We start from the raw sequence: 22,409 nt of genomic DNA, 5'->3' as shown, positions 1-22,409 counted from the left end.
CACTTTCCTATCCTTGAAACTATCTGTTTGATCTTTCTAATATTGTCCAAGTTCTCAGTCTTATCTTTCTCTTCCTTTTTTGAAATTTGATTCTTTTGGTGATCTGTACTTAGAATTCTTAAATTCCTGTTTCCTTCCCTCAGATTCAGATTTTAACTAGCTCTTCTCCCTTGCACTGCAATACAGCAGGTGGCTGGCTGAACATTATGTGCATGGGGGCACATAGTACTTTCTGTTAATACTTTCTCAATTGTAATCTGAATTCATAAAGACTATATAGAGTTCAAAGATAGAATCAAAACCCTGCAATTGAAAGCAAAGAAACCAAGTTCACAAAGTTCCAACAAAAGATCCAGGTACTTAGTGACTGGCCCCTTAAAAAATTATATCTCAAGTACCTTTCACTCTCAGCCGTCTGCATGGTCTCCAGTTTCGAGTGAGTTCCTCTGTTAAATCCTTTTACCTCCTGTTCTTCCAAAGATTCCAGCAATCGGATGACATCTTTATTCACTCCCCTGCGCTTTGCCAGAACTAAAGGAGTAGCACCTTGATGATTGCTAAAAAAAATTCATAAAAATAAAGAGGCTTACAGCAGTTATATTATCCTGTTAGTACTCATTTGTATAGATCTCAGTGAAGAAAGGATGGAATCAATTAACTCAAAATTAAAATTAATCTTGGAGCACAGCCAAAGTGCAAGTCAGAAGCTGATGTTTGAATCAACCTACTTTCTTCATTCCAGGGAAAAGGAAAAGGAAAATACACAAGTAAAAAGACTGGGTAAAAGACAGTAAATAAAAAGAGAACATCTTCTCAGAGATTACTTGGACAGTTTAGTTCTAGATTCACTCTTATTTGACAGAGTTTATGGGAAGAGCATATATTTTTAAAATCTTTAAAAAAATTTTTTTTAAAGTTACTTTTGTACACTCAGCTATTTAACAGTAGTAACAGGACAGAACCCTAATCACACTGAATCCTACAGTTAATTCCCACTACATTGTGACCTCAGTAACAGAATCATTTACTGTCTTGTTCAGATTCAGGAGCATTGCAACACCAATAAACCAGGGCAGCAAGTAACTGTCATTTAAACCTCAAACTCAGTTTTAAAGGTGGCCTGACATCTTTCCCATTCAAGAAACAGGGTATTTCTAAATCAAGTTAAAAACCCATGACTTCCTCAAACTTCCTCCATCTAAAGACCCTGAACCCCAGAGAGATTATGAAGTTGGTATGTTATGTGACAGAAGGCAAATGAACTTTGGAGTCAGGAACTAAGTTCACATTCCAGCTCTGTCCCTTATAGCCAAGTGATCTCATCTCAACTCCATGTATAAGATGAACAGAACAAACTACCGTAAAAGCTACTGGTTCTGAGGACGAGATGAGCTGCAATGTACACAAACACAGTCCAGCTCACAGTAGATTATCAACAAATATTAGCTCTTTCCTTCTTACCCCGTCTTACACTATGCAATGAGTTAGTAGAAACTAGCCACTCTTTTCACAGGAAATATTGTACTGCTTCAGTGTAAATCTAGAAGTTAGTCTCTTGTTCTCTCACTTGCCTAACGAGACCTCAGTCTTCAATGCTTTTCTGAACTTGTCATTACAACTGATCAATAGGAAACAAAATGAAGACTCTGAGATTAGACCACTTGTTCAAAGACTAATGATAAAAAATGACTAGACTTCAAAACCACAAAGAACTTACCATATATCAATTTTGAGTCCATTGGAAACTAAGAATTGGATGGTATCCACATGGCCACAGAGATGAAGAGCTGTGTTTCCTTGATAATCTGTGGCCAGCAGATCAGCACCAAATTTATGCAACAGCTGGCAGATGTCTACATTCCCTCGGGCTGCTGCAAGGTGAAGGCCTGTCCTGCCTCTGCTGTCACGGATATTTGGGTCAAAGCCACTTTCCAGAAGCCGCTTAGAATAGTTAAAGTCTCCATCAATACAGGCTTGTAGCAAGGGCACATTAGTTTGAGAAGAATCATTTACAAAAACGTAGGACATTGTTCTAATGTGGATGGAATATGCCTGTAATGAAATATGAGGTGAGTGAGATCTGATGAAGCCAAACTGAATCAAGACAATGAAGTCGATCATGAAAGTACTATTTCTTATCCTTCTTGGATTCTCGTCTATAATAAAATTACTTTACTGACCAGAAACAACAATAACAAAGTTACCGATTATATTTTATTTTCCATTAAATGATTTTATTTTCCTCACATTTGCTAGATCAAAATTGCAATTAAATTACTATGAAGCTGTTTTACTTTTCACCATGTAAGTAATTCTCTTTCATATATTTGCTTTTCCTTGTATTTGTGATACTCTATATGGTAAACAAAATTACCTGAATGAAAGAAAAATTAACTTAATTGACAATAAGGACCTTTAGAATGTTGTGTTTATAGCACAAAATTTCAAGTTTTCATAGAAGAGAAAAGTTAATAAAAATAACAAACTGAATTTAAAAATTGGAAAAGTCATGAAATCAATACAAATTAACCTTCATTTGACATTATCAACCCCACTGTGCTATATTGTGTGATCATCTCAATACAGGATTTTGCCAAACTCCAACTGTCTGAAGATAGATGAGGAAAAGTAGGCCTTCCTGGGAATGCAGAGGTGGGACAACAGCAGTAATTCCAACTGTGCCCACTGTAACATCTCTCTCTCTCTCTCTTTTTCCCCTTGGTTCACTGAAGAAAAAGTTCAAGCCTCTCAAAGGAAATTTTACTAGGAAACCAAAAACAAATCAAAACAGGAAAATACAAAAGCTGAGAAGAATGCGTTCACAGAGATTTCGCTCTTACTCTAAGGTTATAAAAGCTTAGGCTCAAAGGGGTTCAGTTTGCATTTCTTCAGGTGAAGTCTTTCTTCCTGGAACACTAACAGAATGAGTGCTAGACCAATCTCATCTCGTGTCTAAGCTCCAGAGCATTCAGGAAAGCAGAAGGCGTGGCTGTGGATACCAGTGGGACTGTTGGCCCACCTTCCTTTCAGTCTGTTTCTGCAGCAGAGCCCCCATCCCTCCAGGCCTGGGCTGCCTTTACACTGGAGCTCTGCTGTTGCCATGGGTTCTCTGGGGGAAGGAGAGGCAGTACACTGACTGAGGCCCTGCTCTGAGCCGGGCATCAACTAAGGGCTTTTAATGAGCTTTACCTACTTCCTAACCACTTACCTTCCACGGTAAGGCTTATTATCCTTGAATTTCAGTGAGAGTCACTGTAGGATTTTAAGCCAAGGAAATGGCACACCTATGATGCCAGAAGATGACATGGAGGGTTAGACTGGAGAGGGAAAGACTGACGGCAGGGAGCTCAATGAACAGGTCAATGCGGCAATTTAGGCAAGAAATGATAAGAGTCTGACCTAAGACAGCAGCGGGAGGAGGGAACATTCTGGAAAGCAGGATGACTCAGTGGATGTGAGTGCGTGGATATGATGGGAGAGCAGCTGGTCAGGATGATTCCATATAAGGGGAAAATCTGCTTATGATCAAGAATTACAGAGGTCAGGATGAAATAAACTTCAGATTATAATACTAAATAACGTTTTTTTTTTTTTTTTTAGTTTTTTTGCGGTACTGGGGATCGAACTCAGGGCCTTGTGCTTGCGAGGCAAGCACTCTACGAGCTGAGCTATCTCCCCAGCCCTAAATAACGGTTTTTAAGAAAATTAACTCCATGAGAAGAATTTACTCAATAAAATAATCAGGAACTCGTTTTGGAGGGTAATCTCCTCATTTCCCCCTACAGTACTTACTGGTTTGTATAATAAAAGCTTATCATAAACCTTTTTAAAAACAAAACACCATATATTCAGAGCTTTTTGAGAGATAATATACTTTGTCTAAATTCTGTAAGAATAGATACTGAAAAAAGATCTCCTTGGTATTTTGACTCAAATACGGTAAGAATTCTTGTGTTTGTCAGAACAGGATTCTTCTAAGTGTGGGCTCAGTAAGAATATAAGCCTTTCTTGTCTATTCAATTTTAGGTGCGAGTAAGTGTAGAGAATTTTGTCACCTTCTTTGTCCTTGAGAATCTTGCAAACCTCACCCCCATGTTTACCCCAATGACAGATGAACAGTGTTGTTCATCTTGATCACAGAGCCAAATCTCCTTTAATACAATGCCACAGGTCACTAAGGTTTTCACACAGTGTGAGGGAGCCCACAGCAGAAAGTACTTACGTCAGTTGAAAGATTAGATCTTTCCTCCAGTGGTCACTCAGCAGTTTCTCTGAATTCTTAAGCAGGTTCAATAAAAATATTCAGTAATATGCCAGCAAGGATCTACAATAAAAAGAAAATTAAGTTATAGCAAAGGTGTGACATGATAAAGAATGTCCTGTTCTATTCCACACAGACAGACCGAAGGACCCCAGAAAACCTGCGGTGGGACAGCAACTTTTCAGACTAGTGAAGTAACTGACCAGCAATAAAGCAGTGAAAAGCAAGGAAGGCTTAACGTGGAGCTGCAATGTCGTCCACAAACACGAAAGCATGAAAGAAGAAACATCAAACTATGTGCCATCAACAGAGAACAAACTAGGCCCCAAAAATGCACCCACAGTCACTGTCTAGAATTCAGAATGCTTATTTTTTAAACATTATAAATGGAGGCTGGCTCCCAGATCACACCACAAAAACATCATTTTACTTCTTTAAACTCTTCTTAAGGTGCTGGGAATCAAACCCACGCCTTGCATATGGTAGGCAAGTGCTCTACCACTGAGCCACATCTCTGTCCCTTACAAAAGCACTTGTAGAAATAAAACACTATTCATAATGAGAATGGGAAGGAACAGTGAAAATAGCCAAAAGGATACATTTACATTTAAACCAAGAGGATACATAAGGGCTGGGGTTGTGGCTCAGTGGTAGAGTGCTTGCCTGGCATGCGTGAGGCACTGGGTTTGATCCTCAGCACCACAAAATAATGAATAAATAAAATAAAGGTATTATGTCCATCTGTAACTAAAAAAAATTTTTGAAAAAACCAAGAGGATACATGAGGAAAAATATTTTTGAATGGGTACAGTGGCACATGCCTGTAGTCTCAGAGATTTAGGAGGCTGAGGCAGGAGAATCCCAAGTTTAAGGCCAGCCTGGGCAATTTAGTGAGACCCTGACTCAAAATAAAAATAAAACAAGAACTGAGGATGCAACTCAGTGGTAGAATGCCACTGATTTCAATTCCCATACTGAAAAAAAATTTTTTCTAATCTATCTTGAATGTATACACTTACATCTCTTCCTGAGAATGTCCTTCCTCTTCTTTTCAGTGTGAAAATCTGACCCAAATCTAGCTGCAATCTTCTCCATACCACCTGACTTTGTTCCTGAACCGTGGTGTCACCCTATCTTAATGCTTCCATTGGGACCTGCTTTGGTTGCCCACTGTCCACTGAGATCTAGACTATGAAAGTACCCTGACTGCTCACTTGACATTCTTCTGGACAGATCATAGAAGCAGGGATATAAGTAGGCAATATGAACTACAAAAAAAGCAATATTAATGCATTAAATATCTACCATGTGCTGAAATGTGCTATGCTAACTGGTGTGATATAAAGTCCAAATCCCAAATTTGTTGTCAAGTTGAAACTTATATTAACCTTTTTTTGGTCAGTCATACCTTAAATAAATTCATATAGGGAAATAATGGCATTTTATGATGCTCCATTTACAGTATGTATTCAGGTTGTATCATAGGGCTATTAGTGCTAAGCTGGAGCTGGTGATAATGCCTGATAAACTGCATGTGAGCACCATCTCCACAACAGTGTCAATAAATATGAAGACGTAATACAAAAAACATCTATCCTTGTTTCCTAGTTTTCTGTGATCTCTTAACATCAATTCAGACATACTTAGTATTACTGAACCATTAATCTTCTGAACAAACATCCTGAATTCATCCAACACCTAGAACTTTCCCTCTCTCATTCTAACCATTGGAGTGAAGTCTTCACAACTAATGCCTTTCTTTAATATAGGACTTGGCTTCAGCATTCAAAGTTAAAATAGTGCCAGGGGATTATTCTGAAGGTAAAAGAGTCGACATTATGTAAAAAAGAAGTTTTGCTTTTCATTTGGAGATGGAGTGCCAGATAGATAATTATGCCTCAAATAACTACTTAGTACTCCCTTAAATTGACAAAAAGGTGATGGTTCTGCCACTTTCATCTGATGTGCCAAGGTCTTTGGTAACAAAACACATGTGATCCAATAACAGATTCACTTATGTACTTCCATACTTATGTTATACAAGTATATTAGACCAAATTACTAGAAAACAGCCAAGAAAACTGCCACAGTTGCAATGAATCTTAACCACTAGACATCTATTAACGGCTTCCCTAAGAAGTCATAAAGTGAATAAAAATCAGAAAAGCAGAACATGTTAACTAATGTCCAAGGGCCAAGAATGACTAAAGATTTTTTAATTAAACTTTTTATATTGAGATAGCTGTAGATTCACATGTGAGAAATAAGAGTTCCTGTGTACCTTTACCCAAGTGATAACTTCTTGCATATCTGCAGTACAGCATCACATCCAGGATATTGACACTGACATAAGCAAGATTCAGAACATTTCTACCACCACAAGATCTTTCAATTTATACTTGTATCTTCTTCCCTTCCACCCCCACCTCTCCTCTACCCTTGGAAACCACTACTCTGTCTTCCTTTTCTGTAACTGTCATTTCAAGAATGCTGTATAAATGGAACCACACAGTACCATACATGGAACCTTTAGAACTGCTTTTTTCACTCAGCACAATTCTCTGGAGATTCATCCAGATTATGTGTATCAACAGTTTGTCCCTATCTTAATACTGAGTAGTATTCTATGGTAAAGATGTACAAACATTTGTCAACCATTGTTGGTTGGCCATTACACTAAGCTTCTACAAACATTTGTGTACAGGCTTTTACGTGAACCTAATCTTTATTTTTCTGGGATAAATTGTTAGGAGTACAATTGCTGGGCCATATGAAGGCCTAAAGATTTTAATTGACAGACTACTGGGCTGGAAGATGCCTATCTTCCCCAATGCAAAAAAACAATGTAAGGCCATCTTTGGAGTCATCTTTCTGGGCTTTAGGTTATTTATGGTAACTTCTTTGTACCACTTAAGCATTTGGAAAAACATAGATGGATCCCTAGAACTCACCAATGGGGGTGTTTAAGAACCATTCCACAATAAGAGTTAGAGGCACTAATGAGTGTGAACAGTGATAAGTACCTTTAAAAATTCACCGAGGACTGAGTCAGTTCCCCTGTGAATGAATGTAAAAGTTAAGTGTAATGAAAGCTGCTTTCAGAGGTGGGGAAAGGAGGGAAAGACATATAATATAGTCGGACTCTCCTAAGAGAGACTACCCTGAGGGGTGTACAACAGAGAGGATGTTTTCCTGCTGGCTAGAGGCTGTCGAGAGCTTGGTCACTCCACCTGGAACGTGTGCGGAGCTGAAATTCCTGGGTTTGAATCCCAGCTCAGCTACTAACCAGCTCTAGTACTTCAGCACTCAATATGCAAGTCATTCTCCTCACAAGGCTGAGCACAACACTCTGCTAGACTGAAGAAAGCTTGCACAGAACATCAATCTGGTATCAGGGCAGTTTCTAGCAATGAGAAGACATCTAGTGTGGAAGACAGAACCCCAGGAAAGAGTGAACTGGATCCTGGCAGGAGAAAAACACCAGGTCTGGTGCATGAAGAGTCCATGGTGGAAGTGGCTATGCCCCAGAAAGTATGCTGGTTCTTCACCAGAGCTCTGCATCCTAAGGGACAGGGCCCAGAAGGGATATTGTCTGTGGACTGGATCAGAGGTAGACATGCTGGGATTGTTCAAACAGAACTGGGGGTCAGGTCTTGAGGGCTGGTGCAACCTGACACTTTCAACTCATTCTCTCGGTACTTCCTGATGGACTTCATCAAGTCAGACATCCTTTTGGATGAGGTGATCACCTAGAAAAGTGCCCTTAATGTCAAATGGCTCTTGTCTGAATCTAAATAAACCAATAAGGAAGTCTGGGTGGGAGCGTGTCACTGACTTGATGGAAAGTTCTATCTAATATTCTTTTAATTTAATATCTAAAACTCTAGACTCACAATCTTAGGTCAATAATCAAAACTTTAAGATCATATTCTTGATGGTTAAGATCTAATTGAGAAAAGATATTCTATTTAAATATATACTGTACATATAACCTAAAGTGGCCTTCTATATCTAATATCTACCACCGTACATAAATATTGATTTGTCATGAAAAATCACTGGGTAAGGCAAGAGTAAGTGCTACATTTCTTGATTCCAATGGACTGACTACGTCATCCCTGTATAGCAAATTTTTTTAAGGGTCTCGCTAATCTGTTTAGGGCTTTGATAATCTGCTGAGGCTCGTTTTGAACTTGTCATCATCTTGTCTCAGCTTCCCAAGTCACTGGGATTACAGGTGTGCACCACTGTGCCCAGCTCCTAAATAGCAATTTTAATCAAAGATCAAAGCATCAGACACTGTCAAAATGCAAGGAAAAAAGTGGCACAGCTTGAGAGAGCTTATCAGGTCTTACTGCCTACATTTTCTAATGTCAAAGAAAAGTACCAAAATTGAGAAAATGAATCATATATAGTAAATGGAGTACCGAAATCTATATTCTCTATATCTGAGTTGGTTATTTTTATCCTTTTAAAAGGATACTGTTGTTTCAAAACATAGAATAACCTCAAAGAACCTTGAAGCCAGAATTTCAGATGAAGTCATTAAATCCTAACCACTAGTACTTTAGAATGACTGTTCTTGAAACCTAAAGCTCTGGGGTGTGGACACAGCTCAGTGATAGTGATAGAGTGCTTGTGTGCCTGAGGCCCTGGGTTGAATCCCCAGCACTACAAAACAAACAAACAACAGCAAACAAATAACACCTGCTAAAAAGCAAACAACAAAAAACCAACCAAACAAACAAACAAAAACCCTAAGCTTTGCACATATTTACAGATGTTGGGCAAGAAAATAAAAAAGTTATGTTTAAAGGAAATCTGGCTATATTTCTTCAGTCTGTTTATTTCAGTAGCTGTACTTCTCTAACAGAGTGATCTTAATTTCCAACACCTACAGAGGTTAATGAGTCTATGGTCACACCTCTGTGAGTGACAGAGTGGGGCTTCATCTTTGTTCAATGCTATTCCCAGTATGCCATGTGGTCTCACTACTCTTATCAAGATAATCAGGAGAAAACAGTTCATACAAAACTTGTTGCTTGCTCACAAATGTCCCACAATTCCTTCCAGACCATATTTCTAGAAGGCAAGAAATAGTTGTGTCTTACCTGTGTATCTTGGCAGAACGCACAACACCTAGCACTTGTTTCTTGAAATTTAGAGATCGGAGAATCTGACAATTCTTTCCTAAATATATATTCAATTAAGTTCACTGTCAGAGGATTTAAAGTAACATTTTTTTCTTACAATTTGTTCTACATTTCACCGTAAAATTTTTTTAGAAAATATATGAATGGAGAGAAGATAAAAATTACCCATAATCCTACCAACTAGAAATAACTCCTACTATTTTGGTGCTATGGTCCTCTAGTGTTTTTTTTTTTTTTCCCCCTCCTATATGTATTTATTTAATTCTTATTATATAAACCAATGTTTAATTGTTTCATGTACCATATTGTGAATATCCTTCCATGTTACCAGTGTGCCATTTTTAATGGTTAAAGAGTGTTCTACTGTATGTATGTACCATAAATTTCTTATTGAATTTCTTAGCATATTAAAGAGTAATTTGTCAGCCAAGTACAGTGCACACCTGTAATCTCGGTGACTTGGGAGGCTGAGTCAGGAGGATTACAAGTTTAAGGCTGGCCTCAGCAACTTACTGAGACCTTGTCTCAAAATAAAAAATATAAGAGTTGGGGATATAGCTCAGGGGTAGAGTGCCTGGGGTTTAATTTCTGGTACCATAAAAAAAAAAAAAAAAAAAAAAGGAAATAAAAAATAATAAGAAGAGAGAGAAAAAAAAGAAAAAAGAAATCTGTACTATTTTCCCTATTATATAGATTCAAATTCAGACATTTAAAGTCAATCAAAATGTATAGTCTAACAATTTTAAAATAATCTTTTTGGCTAATATCTGAATATCCTAATGAGGTTTTAGATCATGCATTTGAAACATGTGAAGAGATGAGGCTGGCTATCATGAATGGCTATGAAGCCACCTTGTCTGTTTAAGGGTTAATGGTTTCACTTGTGACAGCAATATTGATGTAATGCTTTATTTGCTCACTCGGAAACTTCCAAGATTCTGAATTATAGTTCATCTTAAACGAAAGCTGGATTTAAAATCTTTATCTTTTTTTTTTGGCATTCTACATTAGAAAGGACTGGGGAGTAAATTCCTATTGATTGTATGATCAGGATTGTAATTTTTTGAGTTATCTGTCCTAATAAAGACAAACTGCAAATATTTACTTTGGGTTCTTAAAACAGAAAAGAGTCATTCTCTTTCTGAAAGTGTAGTAACAAGTAAATTAAAAAGAGGAATTGAGAATATTATCCTTTCAGGATATCCCAGTACTATGAAGAACATTAGAGGGAAGATTTTTTAAGTAGAATCTTCTGAATTTTACTTTCAAAATAAAAAAATAAAAATTCAGCAAGAGCAATTTTGAGATAGAGCTGAATCCACCATTAACAGATACACTTTTTACTTTATACCTAAATTTGTGGAGAGTTCACATTTTGTGGTATATTTAACATTTTAATTTAAATGTTACAATCAATAGTGTGATTTCTTCAATGTTAAGCTATCAATTACTTCATAAAATTTTATTAACCTAACAAAGGAGAAAGTTAATTTGAAATGTGTGAATACTTTTCAAAAGTCCAGTTCATTATGTTTAAGGTCAGATACTAATTAAAACTAGGTTAAACAGGTTTACTTAATAGATGCTATTAGGGAACCAAGCTTAATGAAAGAAAAAGAATACATTTGTATGTCTGCTACTTCTAAGCAAACAATTGTTTCAAACATTTGAGATACACAGTTTTTGACACATTAAATTATTATACTGCAGGTACTGTTTTTCCTCTAATAATTTATTTAAGCCTTTTAAAAACCTCATAAGATTAAGTACTAAAATTATCCTTGTTGCATAAGTAAAAACACCAAGTTGTTTGTTTTACAAGATTTTTATTTACATAATGAAATACCTCAGCAAATCTTTTACCAAAGATAACATAAGGGTTTATACTAGTTTAGCATATATATTCCAAATTAACTCCCTATAATTATTTCATTCAAACTGAACTTTTTAAACCATAGTAAAATACTACCTGGAAATGTTTCTTCCTTTACAAGAAACAGTCTAGCACACATATTCTGAAGTAACCTTTTGTAATCATCTCATACAAAGTAAGTTTTTTTAAAGTGTGAGAAAACAACAATAAAATATTTGGAAATCTCATTTTGCAGTAAGTGACTCATTATTCTCAAGTATTTCTTAATGTTTGAGGTAACAAGAAAAGTCTTACCTAAATTCTTCTTTTTCCATAAGAAAAATCAAAAAACACCAACCAACGATTTCTGATATATTTCTGTATACATATTTATGTTACTTTTTTGTTTAAAGTATTAAAGTCTAGTTAGAATTCAACTGTTAGAAAACATTAGCTTAAAATAAAAATTAATGGTTCACAAAAGTAATACTGGTATTTTATTTTATTCTAATACTTCTCAGTATTTTCTAGAACCTTTATTAAATAACTTAGCCACATTTAAAATTCTTAGCAATGGACTTTCTCTCTAGGAAGTTTTCAGTTTATTTATTTTGAATGCTGGGGAATGAACCCAAGGTGCTCTACCATGAGCTACATCCCTAGAACAAAAGAACCAGAATAGCCAAAGCAATCCTGGGCAGGAAGAGTGATGCAGGAGGTATCACAATCCCAGACCTTAAACTCTACTATAGGGCAATAGTAACAAAAACGGCACCAAAATAGACAGGTAGATCAATGGTACAGGATAGAAGACATGGAGACATACCCACATAAGTACAGTAACCTCATACTAGACAAGGGTGCCAAAAACTTACAATGGAGAAAGGATAGCCTCTTCAACAAATGGTGCTGGGAAAACTGGAAGTCCATATGCAGTAAAATGAAATTAAACCCCTAGCTCTCACCCTGTACAAAACTCAACTCAAAATAGATAAAGGATCTAGGAATTAGACCTGAGACTCTTCACCAAATAGTAGAAAAAGTAGGCCCAAATCTCCATTTGTAGTTATTTATTTTTTGAGACAGAATTTTTCTAAGTTGTTGAGGTTGGTCTTGGACTTTCGATCCTCCTGCTTCACACTCCCAAGTTGCTGGGATTACAAGTGTGTGCTACCGCACCTGGTGAAATTTCTAGTTTATAACCTATAATTCTATAATAAAAATTAAAATAAGCATTGGAAAATCAATCAGAAGTCTTTCCTGTACATGTATTACTTCTGTAATAAAGTCCATTGATTTTTTTTTTAAAATTTTTTCTAGATACAGTAGCACTTTAGTCAAATGGCCTAATGGTGCCACCTTGTGGCCTACCTGCTTTTGAGTGCAGCATTAGAATCTGGTAAGGTAAAAGGCAAAAGGAGCACTTTTGGGCAACCGCTATCAGGTTCCCTCTCATGAGCGCTTTGTCTTTTTTTCTTCTCACTTGAATAAATTATACTCTTTTACACTCCGAAAAAAAAAAAAAAAAAAAAAAAAAAAAAAAGGACCACCTTTGAAGGTTTTCTTCATTTCATTTCAGTTACAAATTATCATAATCCTCAGTGATGATAAACTTGTGAAAATTCAGAATTGGGATGAAGTTAAATGTTTCTCTTTAGAAAACATTTACCAAGAAAATTAACAGCATAAATGATTTCAACTGTTCTGAAATCTAAATCTCATTAAAGTCACCTTAGCAGACTAATTATATAAGGTGCTTATTAATGACATTTTTATTCAATTATTCAGTGTTTAATACAGGAACTACAATTTTTACAAAATATTTCTTATTTTCTAAATATATCACAAAATTTAAACCAGTTGAAAGGCATAAGACTGTTTTCTTAGAAGAAACTTAACTATTTCCAGGGGATATTTTAGAGCTGGAAGGGTCATCCAGGGTCATCCAAACCAATCTCTTTATTTTACAAATACGGATACTGAGAACCACAGAGTTCTTTCCCATACTTTAAAAAGAACTTTCCATGCTACTATACCCATTACCCATCACCCCCAAGGTTCTAATCCTATACATGATTCATGGTAGAAATATAAAGTATATCACCTTCAATATAATAGTTTATTTTTCAAAATTATATTATAAGTTGTCCCTTTCCACAATCTAAATTTGTGCTAGGTGAACTGCATCCTTCATGCAAAGTATCCATTCTATTGACAAGAGGTGGACGAGGGCCATCCCCGCTGGATCTCTGAGGTGTGAACTCGTGCATAAAGCTACACACATCACTCTTACCTATTCCATTTAGGGCCTAGCTAGACCCTTAAAATTCAGGAACTCCTTATATGCCCTTATTGAACCTACATTCTACTCCAACCTCTAGTGGCCCTTGTAAATGAGTAGGATATACAAATAAAAACAACTAGAGAGTAGACTAAGAAACCAAGTTAGCCAAACGACTTTTTATAAAATGACCTTTTTTTTTTTTTTTTTTTTTGCAGTGCCAGGGATTGAACCCAGGGCCTTGCGCTTGCAAGGCTTAAAATGACCTTTTAAAATGGCACGTACAGGAGCAAAAGCTATTTGATGGAGATAAGCTAGCCTTTTCAACAAATGGTGCTAGAGCCAGTAGACATATGTTCCTGATTGCTGTCACAGAGCTAAAGCATTGGCATTTCTTCAGAAAAGTGTCTGTTGTTTGTAAGGCACCTCTTTCAACTACACTTGAGTTTGTGCTAATGAGATGTCTCAGAGTGGGTGGTCAGATAATATCAGGATGGATGCTGGTCCTGAGAAAGTAAGTAAGAGTGCAAAGCCCCATGAGATTTGGAGACCTCTGGACTGGTGAACACATTGTATGCTTGGAAGGTCTTGTGCCCAGAGGGAGCATGCCAACCAACCTTACCCTATGTATCTCCTGATTTGTACCCTTTATAACATTAAAAAATACACAAAATCACCAAAAATTGACAGAATGATTCACTATATAGGGAGACATTTCCTCTTTCTGCCCGCTGGATATGATAAGCTTTAAAGGTAAGACCTTTGGCAGGAGGGAATAAAAGATTGATAATTAAGAGAGTTGAGGAGTGCATGACAACTTAAGGGGAGCCTTTGGTTCTTTTTCTGCTTCTGGCTGGGAGTAACCTATTGGGGAAGCATCCTTTGAGGCCCAGAGAAGAGGAAGTAGGAGGTCTATGCTTCTACATGGCCCTAGGCTCAAGAAAGAAAAACAGACTAGCTTCTCCTAGGATTCCTAGCCCAGATTAGGAGAATTATAGGCAGAAAGTTGTACTTTTTGGCTAAAGTTTTTCTCAAGCTGCCACTTAAGAATCTGAATGGTGGGGCAAGAAGTGGGAAACACCAATATTCTAAGGCAGAACTGACTCAGCAGTCCCAGTAGCTTCAGTAGAATAATAATTTTGAATGGAAGAGCCAATGAATGATAGCAGTTTTCTTTCTGATTAAGACTTGGTGTCTCTACTAAAATGACAGATCTATGAGTTGGTTTAGTTTACATTTAGTACTCAGAGTTCTGGGAAGTCTTTCAGAAATGGGAACAGATCATGATAAATCCCCATACAAGTTTCCCATGGAACTATTTTTACTGACTGCTCAGAGACCCATCGGACCATTGTGCCAATGTGGGAAGAAAAGAGTAGTCAGTGACTAAGGATCTCAAATTTGTATAGCTACATGGTTCTTCTAGACTTGCTGTATTCCATGCACGTCTGTTCAATAAACGGTTTTTGTACACTGGCAATTAAAATTGCTTTCTAGTTTTGGCAAATACAAGCCTCATTTTCCTTCTAGTTTTCCCACTCAATTTCTCAGAACTACTTAATATTTTGTCATTTACTCTTTGACAAATACTGAAGAGACTGGAAATAATACATTAAAAATAAAAGTTCTATGGGCTGGGGTTGTGGCTCAGTGGCAGAGTGCTTGCCTAGCATGTGTGAGGCACTGGATTCTCAGCACTACAAAAGAACAAATAAAAGGTATTGTGTCCATCTACAACTAAAAATAAATAAATAAATATTCTATATGACCCGAGGTTAGGGGCATGATAAACTATAAAACTTGAGAATTTTTTTAAAGAAACTTTAAATGATTGCTACTCGGAATTTTTGTTCTGGTACTAAAGAGAAATGCATTAAGAAAAGAATTATGATAGGCAAATTGTTCTCTAAAATGCTATCAAAAGATGACTTCACAGTATTCAAACAATAAACAAAAACAAGTTTCTTATTTCTTTTAAATAAATAGAACAAATTCTACTCTCAAAATTCACAAGTTTTGGATTTGGGGAAATTATCTGTAGTTTGAAATGTTTAGTATCTTAAATTGCTGAGAAGTATAAGAACAAACACAGCTGGGCCTGGTGAAGCATGCCTGTAATCCCAGTGACTCAGGAGGAGGACTGCAAGTTCGAGACTAGTCTCAGCAACTTAGCAAGGCCCTAAGCAACTCAGCAAGACTGCCTCTCAAACAATAAAAAGGGTCAGGGATGTAGCTTAGTGGTTAAGCACCCCTGGGTTTGTGACTGAGAAAACAAAAACAAAACAAAAAAGCAGACAGACATAAGAACAAATTAAACACAAACTTTAAAGTTAAAAATTTACCACTATTTTTACGTCTCCTTCAGCAGTACTAACACAAATGCATCTAAAATATTATCTATCATCTAATACCATGTCCTTCCATACTGCTTCTATCTTCTCTAGCCCAAATTTTAGTTTTCAACTAGTTTATTTAATGATTTTAGGCATGTAATTTAGTCACTTAAAAAAAATAAACTCAAAAGAGTTCCTCAAACTTCTTAATGTCAAATACTTTTATCTCTCCTTTACCTCAGTTGCCCTTACTTGGACTTTGAACACTTGGAACACAGTCTACCACCCAGTCTTTGACCCACAACTACCTCAGGATCTTCCAGCTTCTCCACTCCTTTACACTATGAATTTCTCATTTATGTTTCTCAATCTCTCTTTTCGTACCCTCTGGCCACTCCAAACAGGAGGAAATCTGCCTGCACACTGTCCCTAACTCTCTTCAGTCAGCTTCTAAGGCAGATCACTGAAATTATTCAATATGAAGCCCTTCAGATTGGCTTTTTCACTTACGAACATGCATTTAAAAGCTAATGTGTGACTACAATCCCAGCTACTTAGAAAGCTGAAGCAGGTTGACTGAATCTGAGGCCTGCCTGAGCAACACAGCAAGATACTGCCCCCTGCCATCAGCCAAAAAAAGGGGAAAAAAAAAGAATATGAATTTAAGTTTCTTCTGTTTCTTTCATAGCTTGACAGTTCATTCTTCTGTAGTGCTGAATATTACACTACTTGGATGTACTACAGTTTATTCATTCAACTACTGAAGGGCATCTTGGTTGCTTCCAACTGTTGGCAATTTTGAAAAAAGCTACTATAAACATCGTGGGCAGGTTTTTGTACGGACCTGTTTTTAACTCCTTTGCAAACAAAGATGGTTTTATCTCTTCCTTTCCAATCTGTATAACTTTTATTTCCTTATCTCATCTTATTGCTTCATCTATGATTTCCAATATGGTGTTGAAAAGCAATGGTGAGAGGGAACATCTTTGCCTTATTTTTGATCTTAACGGAAATGCTTCAAGTTTCTATTAGGTATGATGTTAGCTGTAGGTTTTTGTAGATACTCTTTATCAAATTGAGGAAGTTCCCTTCATTCCAAGTTTACTGATAAATTTTTTTTTAAATCATGAAATGTTGGATTTTTTAAATTGCTTTGACATCTACTTGATCATGTGATTTCTTTTTAATTGATGTAATGAATTACATTGATTTTCACATGCTGAACACATCCTGGATAGTTCATCCTGAACACAAATGGATAGACTCCATTTGGTGGTGGTACATAATTTTTATATTTTTTGAATTTAATTTGCTAATATTTTCTTGAAGATTTTTGTATACACATTCAGGGGTGCTGCTGGCCTATAGGTTTCTTTTCCTGCAATGTCTTTGTCTGATTTTGGTTTTAGGATAATACTGTACTCACATAATGAATTAAGTATTCCCTCAGTTTCTATAATCTGAAAGAGATAGTAGAGAATTGGTATAACTTCTTCCTTAAATGTCTGGTAGAATTCATCATCCTGGTGCTTTTTTGGAAGGTTAGTTTTTACTCAATTTCTTTGCAAGATACAGATCTATTCAGATAGTCTGTTTTTTCTTGTGTGAATTTTGATGGTTATATCTTTTAAGGAACTTGCTCATTTCATCTAAGTTATCTAATTTGTGGGTACAGAGATGTTCATAATTTCTTTTATTTTTCCATTTAATGTCCATGGGATCAGTAGTGATGCTCTTTCATTCCCAATACCAGTAATTTATGTTCTTCCTTTGTTTATTGATCTTTTTAAAAATACCAGGTTTTGGTTTCACTGGTAAGTAACTTCCTGTTTTTAATTTCATTGATTTTGTTCTAATTCTTATTTATCTTCTTCTTCTTACTCTGGATTTGATTTTTCTTCTGGCTTCCTAAGGTAGAAATTTAGATGACTGATTTTTACATCTTTGTTCTTTTCTAATACATGCATTCAATGCTATAAATTTCCCTCTACACACTGCTTTTGCTGTATCCCACAGATTTTGATGTTAGTTTTCTTTTTCATTTAACTAGAAACATTAATTTCTCTATAGAGATTTCTTCTTTGATCCATGTTTCTTAATCTCCAAGTATCTGAGTATTTTCCAGCTGTTATTGATTTTTAATTTAATTGCTTTGTGCTCAAAATAGACACTATATTATTTCTATTCTTTCAAATTTGTTAAGGTGTGTTTTATGGCCATGAATGTGGCCTATCTTGGTGAATGTTTCATGTGCTTGAGAAGAATGTGCATTCTGCTGTTTTGGAAGCAGTAGTCTAAGATGTCAATTATATGAAGTTGATTAATGGTATTGCTGAGTTCAAATATGTCCTTAATAACTTGCTGTCTTCTGGACTTGTCCATTTCTGAGAGAAGTGTGTTAAAGTCTCTGACAAGAATAATTGATTCATCTATTTATCCTTGCAGTCATATCAGTTTTTGCCTCATACAGTCTGATGCTATTTCTGTACACATACACACCTTAAGGATGTTACATTTTCTTGAAGAATTGTTTCCTTTTATCCTTATTCAATGACTTTCTTTAATCCTGATAATTTTCTTTACTCTGATATTATTATTACAGCTACTCTTGCTTTTTAAAAAATTAGTGTTAGAACAATCCACCCATTTACTTTTAAACTACATGTGTCATTAGTTTTAAAGTGTCTTTATTATAGACAAGATGTTGCTGGATCTTGTTTTATTTTTGATTGACACCATAATGTTCATGTATATTAATGAGGGATAATGTACAATGTGGTTTTGACTCATGTGTATATTGGAAGGTATCTTGATTTTTTGATCCAATTTTTAATTGGTACATTTATACCACTGATATATAAAGTGACTATTGATATAGTTGGGTTAATAAGTCAACATATTCATTACTATTTTCTACTCATTGCCTTTGTTCTTTTTTTATAATTTATTTATTTTGATTCATTGTAAACAAATGGGGTACAGCTTGTTTCTCTGGTTGTACATGAAGTAGAGTCATACATTTGTGTGATCATACATGTACACAGTATAATGTTTGTCTCATTCTGTTATTTTTTCTTTCCCCCCACCCCTCCCACCCTTTATTCCTCTATACAATCCATCCTTCCTCCATTCTTGCCTCCCTCCCACCCCCCATTATGTATCATCATCCACTTATCAGAGATCATTTGTCCTTTGGTTTTTTGGGATTGGCTTATCTCACTTAGCATGATATTCTCCAATTTCATCCATTTGCCTGCAAATGCCATAATTTTATTCTTCTTTATGGCTGAGTAATATTCCATTGTGTGTGTGTGTGTGTGTGTGTGTGTGTGTGTGTGTGTATACACGCATATATATATCTCACAGTTTCTTTATCCATTCATCTATTGAAGGGCATCTAGGTTGATTCCACAATATAGCTACTGTGAATTGAGCAGCTACGAACATTGATGTGGCTGCATCACTGTAGTATGCTGACTTTAAGTCCTTTGAGTATAGGCCAAGGAGCAAGCAATCATGAAATTCATTTGGAAAAATAAAAGACCCAGAATAGCTAAAGTAATCCTTAGCAGGAAGAGTGAAGCAGGGAGTATCACAATACCAGAACTTCAACTATTCTACAGAGCAATAGTAACAAAAACGGCATGGTATTGGCACCAAAAAAGACAGGTGGATCAACGCCTTTGTTCTATTTCTATTTTTATCTTCCATTTTTTCTGCCTTTTGTGGTTTTGAGAATTTTGTATTTTTGATTTCCTCTCTTAGCATAGTGGGTATTAAAAATAAAATCATTTTTGAGCATATTTTTGTGCAAATTTTTCCAGCTACTGAAAAATCTCACTATATATATAAACTGGAAGCAATATAATGGTATTGTAATTTCACGTCACCTGTATCCTTCAAAACTTAAAATATTCTATCCCTTCCCTTCTTTGAAGATCTCTCTCTTTCACTAATTTTTTTTTTTTTTTGGTACCAGGGGTTAAACTAAAGGGTACTTAATCACTGAGCCACAGCCCCAGTCATTTTTATTTTTTATTTTGAGACAGGGTCTCACTAGGTTGCTTACAGCTTCACTAAGTTGCTGAAGCTGACTTTGAACCTGTGATTCTCCTACCTCAGCCTCCCAAGCCACTGGGATTACAGACGTGAGTCACCACACCCAGCAACATTAATTCTTTATTTTCTGAGAAACTGAAATTTTATTGATAATGAGTTAGCTTTTGTGTCAAAGAAAAATTCTCAATGTGTCATCTCTTAATTTCTTCAGGGTTATGTAAATCAATTTCAGTAGTGTCAATTTCATACTTTACTTGAAAACTCTGAGCTTAGAATTATTTTGTAATAAAAGATCTGATATGCACTAATATTTGCAAAATTTATTTTTAAATAACTTATTGTTTTTATTTCTGCCATAATTGGCTTTTAAAATACAATTTTTATTTGGCTATTACTAGTACCAGGAATGAAATGGATGTACATTATGTTGATTTCACATTGGTAACCTTGTTGAACTCTTACTAGTTCTAGTAAGACATCCATAGTTTCTCTTGAATTTTCTAAGAAATAGTCATATCATTAACAGAAGTACATGTGTGAGTTTTAAAATATGTCCACAAATTCTATGATACACATTTCTTCAATAGGTAGAACTTTATTTTGCTCCCTGTCTGTATGAACTGGATTTACTAACACACACCTAACCAACAGAATATGGTGAAAGTGGCTTCCATGACTAGGTCACAAAAGGCACTGCAGTTTCCTCCTTGATGTCTTGTGTATCACTTGCTTTGAACAGGGCAAGATACCATGCTATAGGACACTCAAGTGATAATTCAAAGGAGGTCATGTTGTGAGGAACTGAGCCCTCTTTTTTTTTTTTTTTTTAGGAACTGAGTTCTCTTGCCATTGGCAAGCAAGGAACTGAAGGTTCATTGTGTACTGGTTTTGAAAATTAATTATACATTATTACTATTATTGCTATTACTATTATTAGCAATAGAATAGCTATTTCCATCAGTCATCGATAAAATAATCCAAGTCTAGCTGCTAAGTAGCTGAAGTTATAAACAAAAATGGTTTACTGGGGGAATGACTACAATGCTTTCAAATAATTTATAAAAAATTCACAGCTATTTTCTCCCAAAGATTTGTCCATACTTCCAATCTCTAATTCCTGTCCTATTAGCTCCTGAAGCCACACCAACCAGGTTTTTCTTTTTCTCTTACTAATCTCTTGAAAGTGCTCTTGCAAGGTCACCGATGACCTTCAAAGGCAAGCATCATCTTCCAGTCTGCATTTTATCTGACTTGACAAATCAGCAGGGGGCAATGCAGTTGGTCACTTCCTCCTCATATACTCTCTTAATTTAGCTTTCAGCACTCCACACTCACCCCCTTTTCTGCCTACCTTCAAAAGCTTCTCCTTGGTCTCCTTTGAACTTCTTAGTCCTGCCCATTTATGAACACTGTCCCACAGCTCAATCCTCATTTCCTTAGACTAAATCTCAATTTCACAGCCTCAAATGAAATCTTTCTACTGATTTCCAAATTTCTACTCCCATTCAAACCTTTCCTTTGAATTCTAGTCTCTCATAACCCATCTGAACAGGTATCTCAAACCTAACTAAAATTAAACTGATTCCTGCTTCACCCACCTGCAGATCTCTCTCCACCCTCATGTTTTCTATCTCAGTAAATGGCAACTGCATCCTTCCAACAGCTCAGGCCAAAGGCCATGTCACGCTTCATTCCTTGATTCTCATTCCAGGCAATCCATCAGCAATCCTGTCAGCCTGGAGTCTGACTGCTTCTTCCTATATAGTTCCCCCTTATCCTTGGTTGCTTTCCATGGCTTCAGTTACCCAGGGTCAACTGTGCTCTGAAATATCAAATGAAAAATTGCAGGGATCCAAGATGGCGAACTAGAGGGAGGCTGCATTCCTTGTTGATCCATGGTCGGGATTCAAGCAGAGGAAATACTGTTTCTCTTCAAGACAAGCGTCCGCTGCCCACCTATCCCTTGCTGTTTACCTCCCATTCATCTGCTGCAATTGCCTGCTGTCTGCCAGCATATTGCCTGCCTTTTGAGCACAGATGGCTGACTGACCACTGCCTGTCATCACCCACCTTTCACCTACCCACTGCACACCACCCAACTTCCACCTGCTGATCGCCTGTCATTAGCCTGTAGACCTCCTGTAGATTACCAGCAGATCTCCTGCTGCCTGCTGCTGCCTGGAAGTTCACTGTCACAGTACCAGCAGGTTTAGTTACATGTGGCTGTGGCCATCTTGAGACACTGGACAGGGCTTGCAGGTTTGCTACTGCCATCTTGGGGTATGACCACCTCAGTCTAGGAACACAAGCCAGGCATGGAGACATGTTGGGGTACCTAAAGGTCTGGTTGCACCTGAGGTCTTTCTGCTGGGTGTGCCAGTGGCCGCCATCTGGCTGCCTCTTTGCAGGGTCACTTCTTTGTGTAAGCGCATCTCTGGTGGTCTCTCTGCAAGTTAAAAGGGCATTGAGA

The 22,409-nt window shown here is 36.6% G+C and overlaps 1 protein-coding gene across 3 annotated transcripts in view; it reads right to left on the bottom strand.

Annotated features, from left to right (window-relative positions):
- Ankrd46 (ankyrin repeat domain 46) overlaps positions 1-22,409 on the bottom strand; it is a 36,926-nt gene that overhangs the window by 6,309 nt on the left and 8,208 nt on the right. For 2 of the 3 annotated variants that reach the window (XM_047520929.1, XM_047520941.1), the window contains exons 2-4: positions 4,223-4,324; positions 1,718-2,052; positions 399-557 (exon numbers count right to left, since the gene is read on the bottom strand). In XM_047520929.1, the coding sequence (XP_047376885.1) occupies positions 399-557; positions 1,718-2,028 (470 nt within the window). In that variant the 5' untranslated portion in view covers positions 2,029-2,052; positions 4,223-4,324. Of the gene's footprint in view, positions 1-398; positions 558-1,717; positions 2,053-4,222; positions 4,325-9,372; positions 9,431-22,409 lie in introns of those variants that run through there. The other variant, XM_047520933.1, reaches the window with a different exon arrangement.

The sequence above is a fragment of the Sciurus carolinensis genome, chromosome 1 (genome assembly GCF_902686445.1).
Source record: "Sciurus carolinensis chromosome 1, mSciCar1.2, whole genome shotgun sequence".
Classification (NCBI taxonomy): domain Eukaryota; kingdom Metazoa; phylum Chordata; class Mammalia; order Rodentia; family Sciuridae; genus Sciurus; species Sciurus carolinensis.
This window is presented reverse-complemented; position numbering and strand designations above follow the sequence as displayed.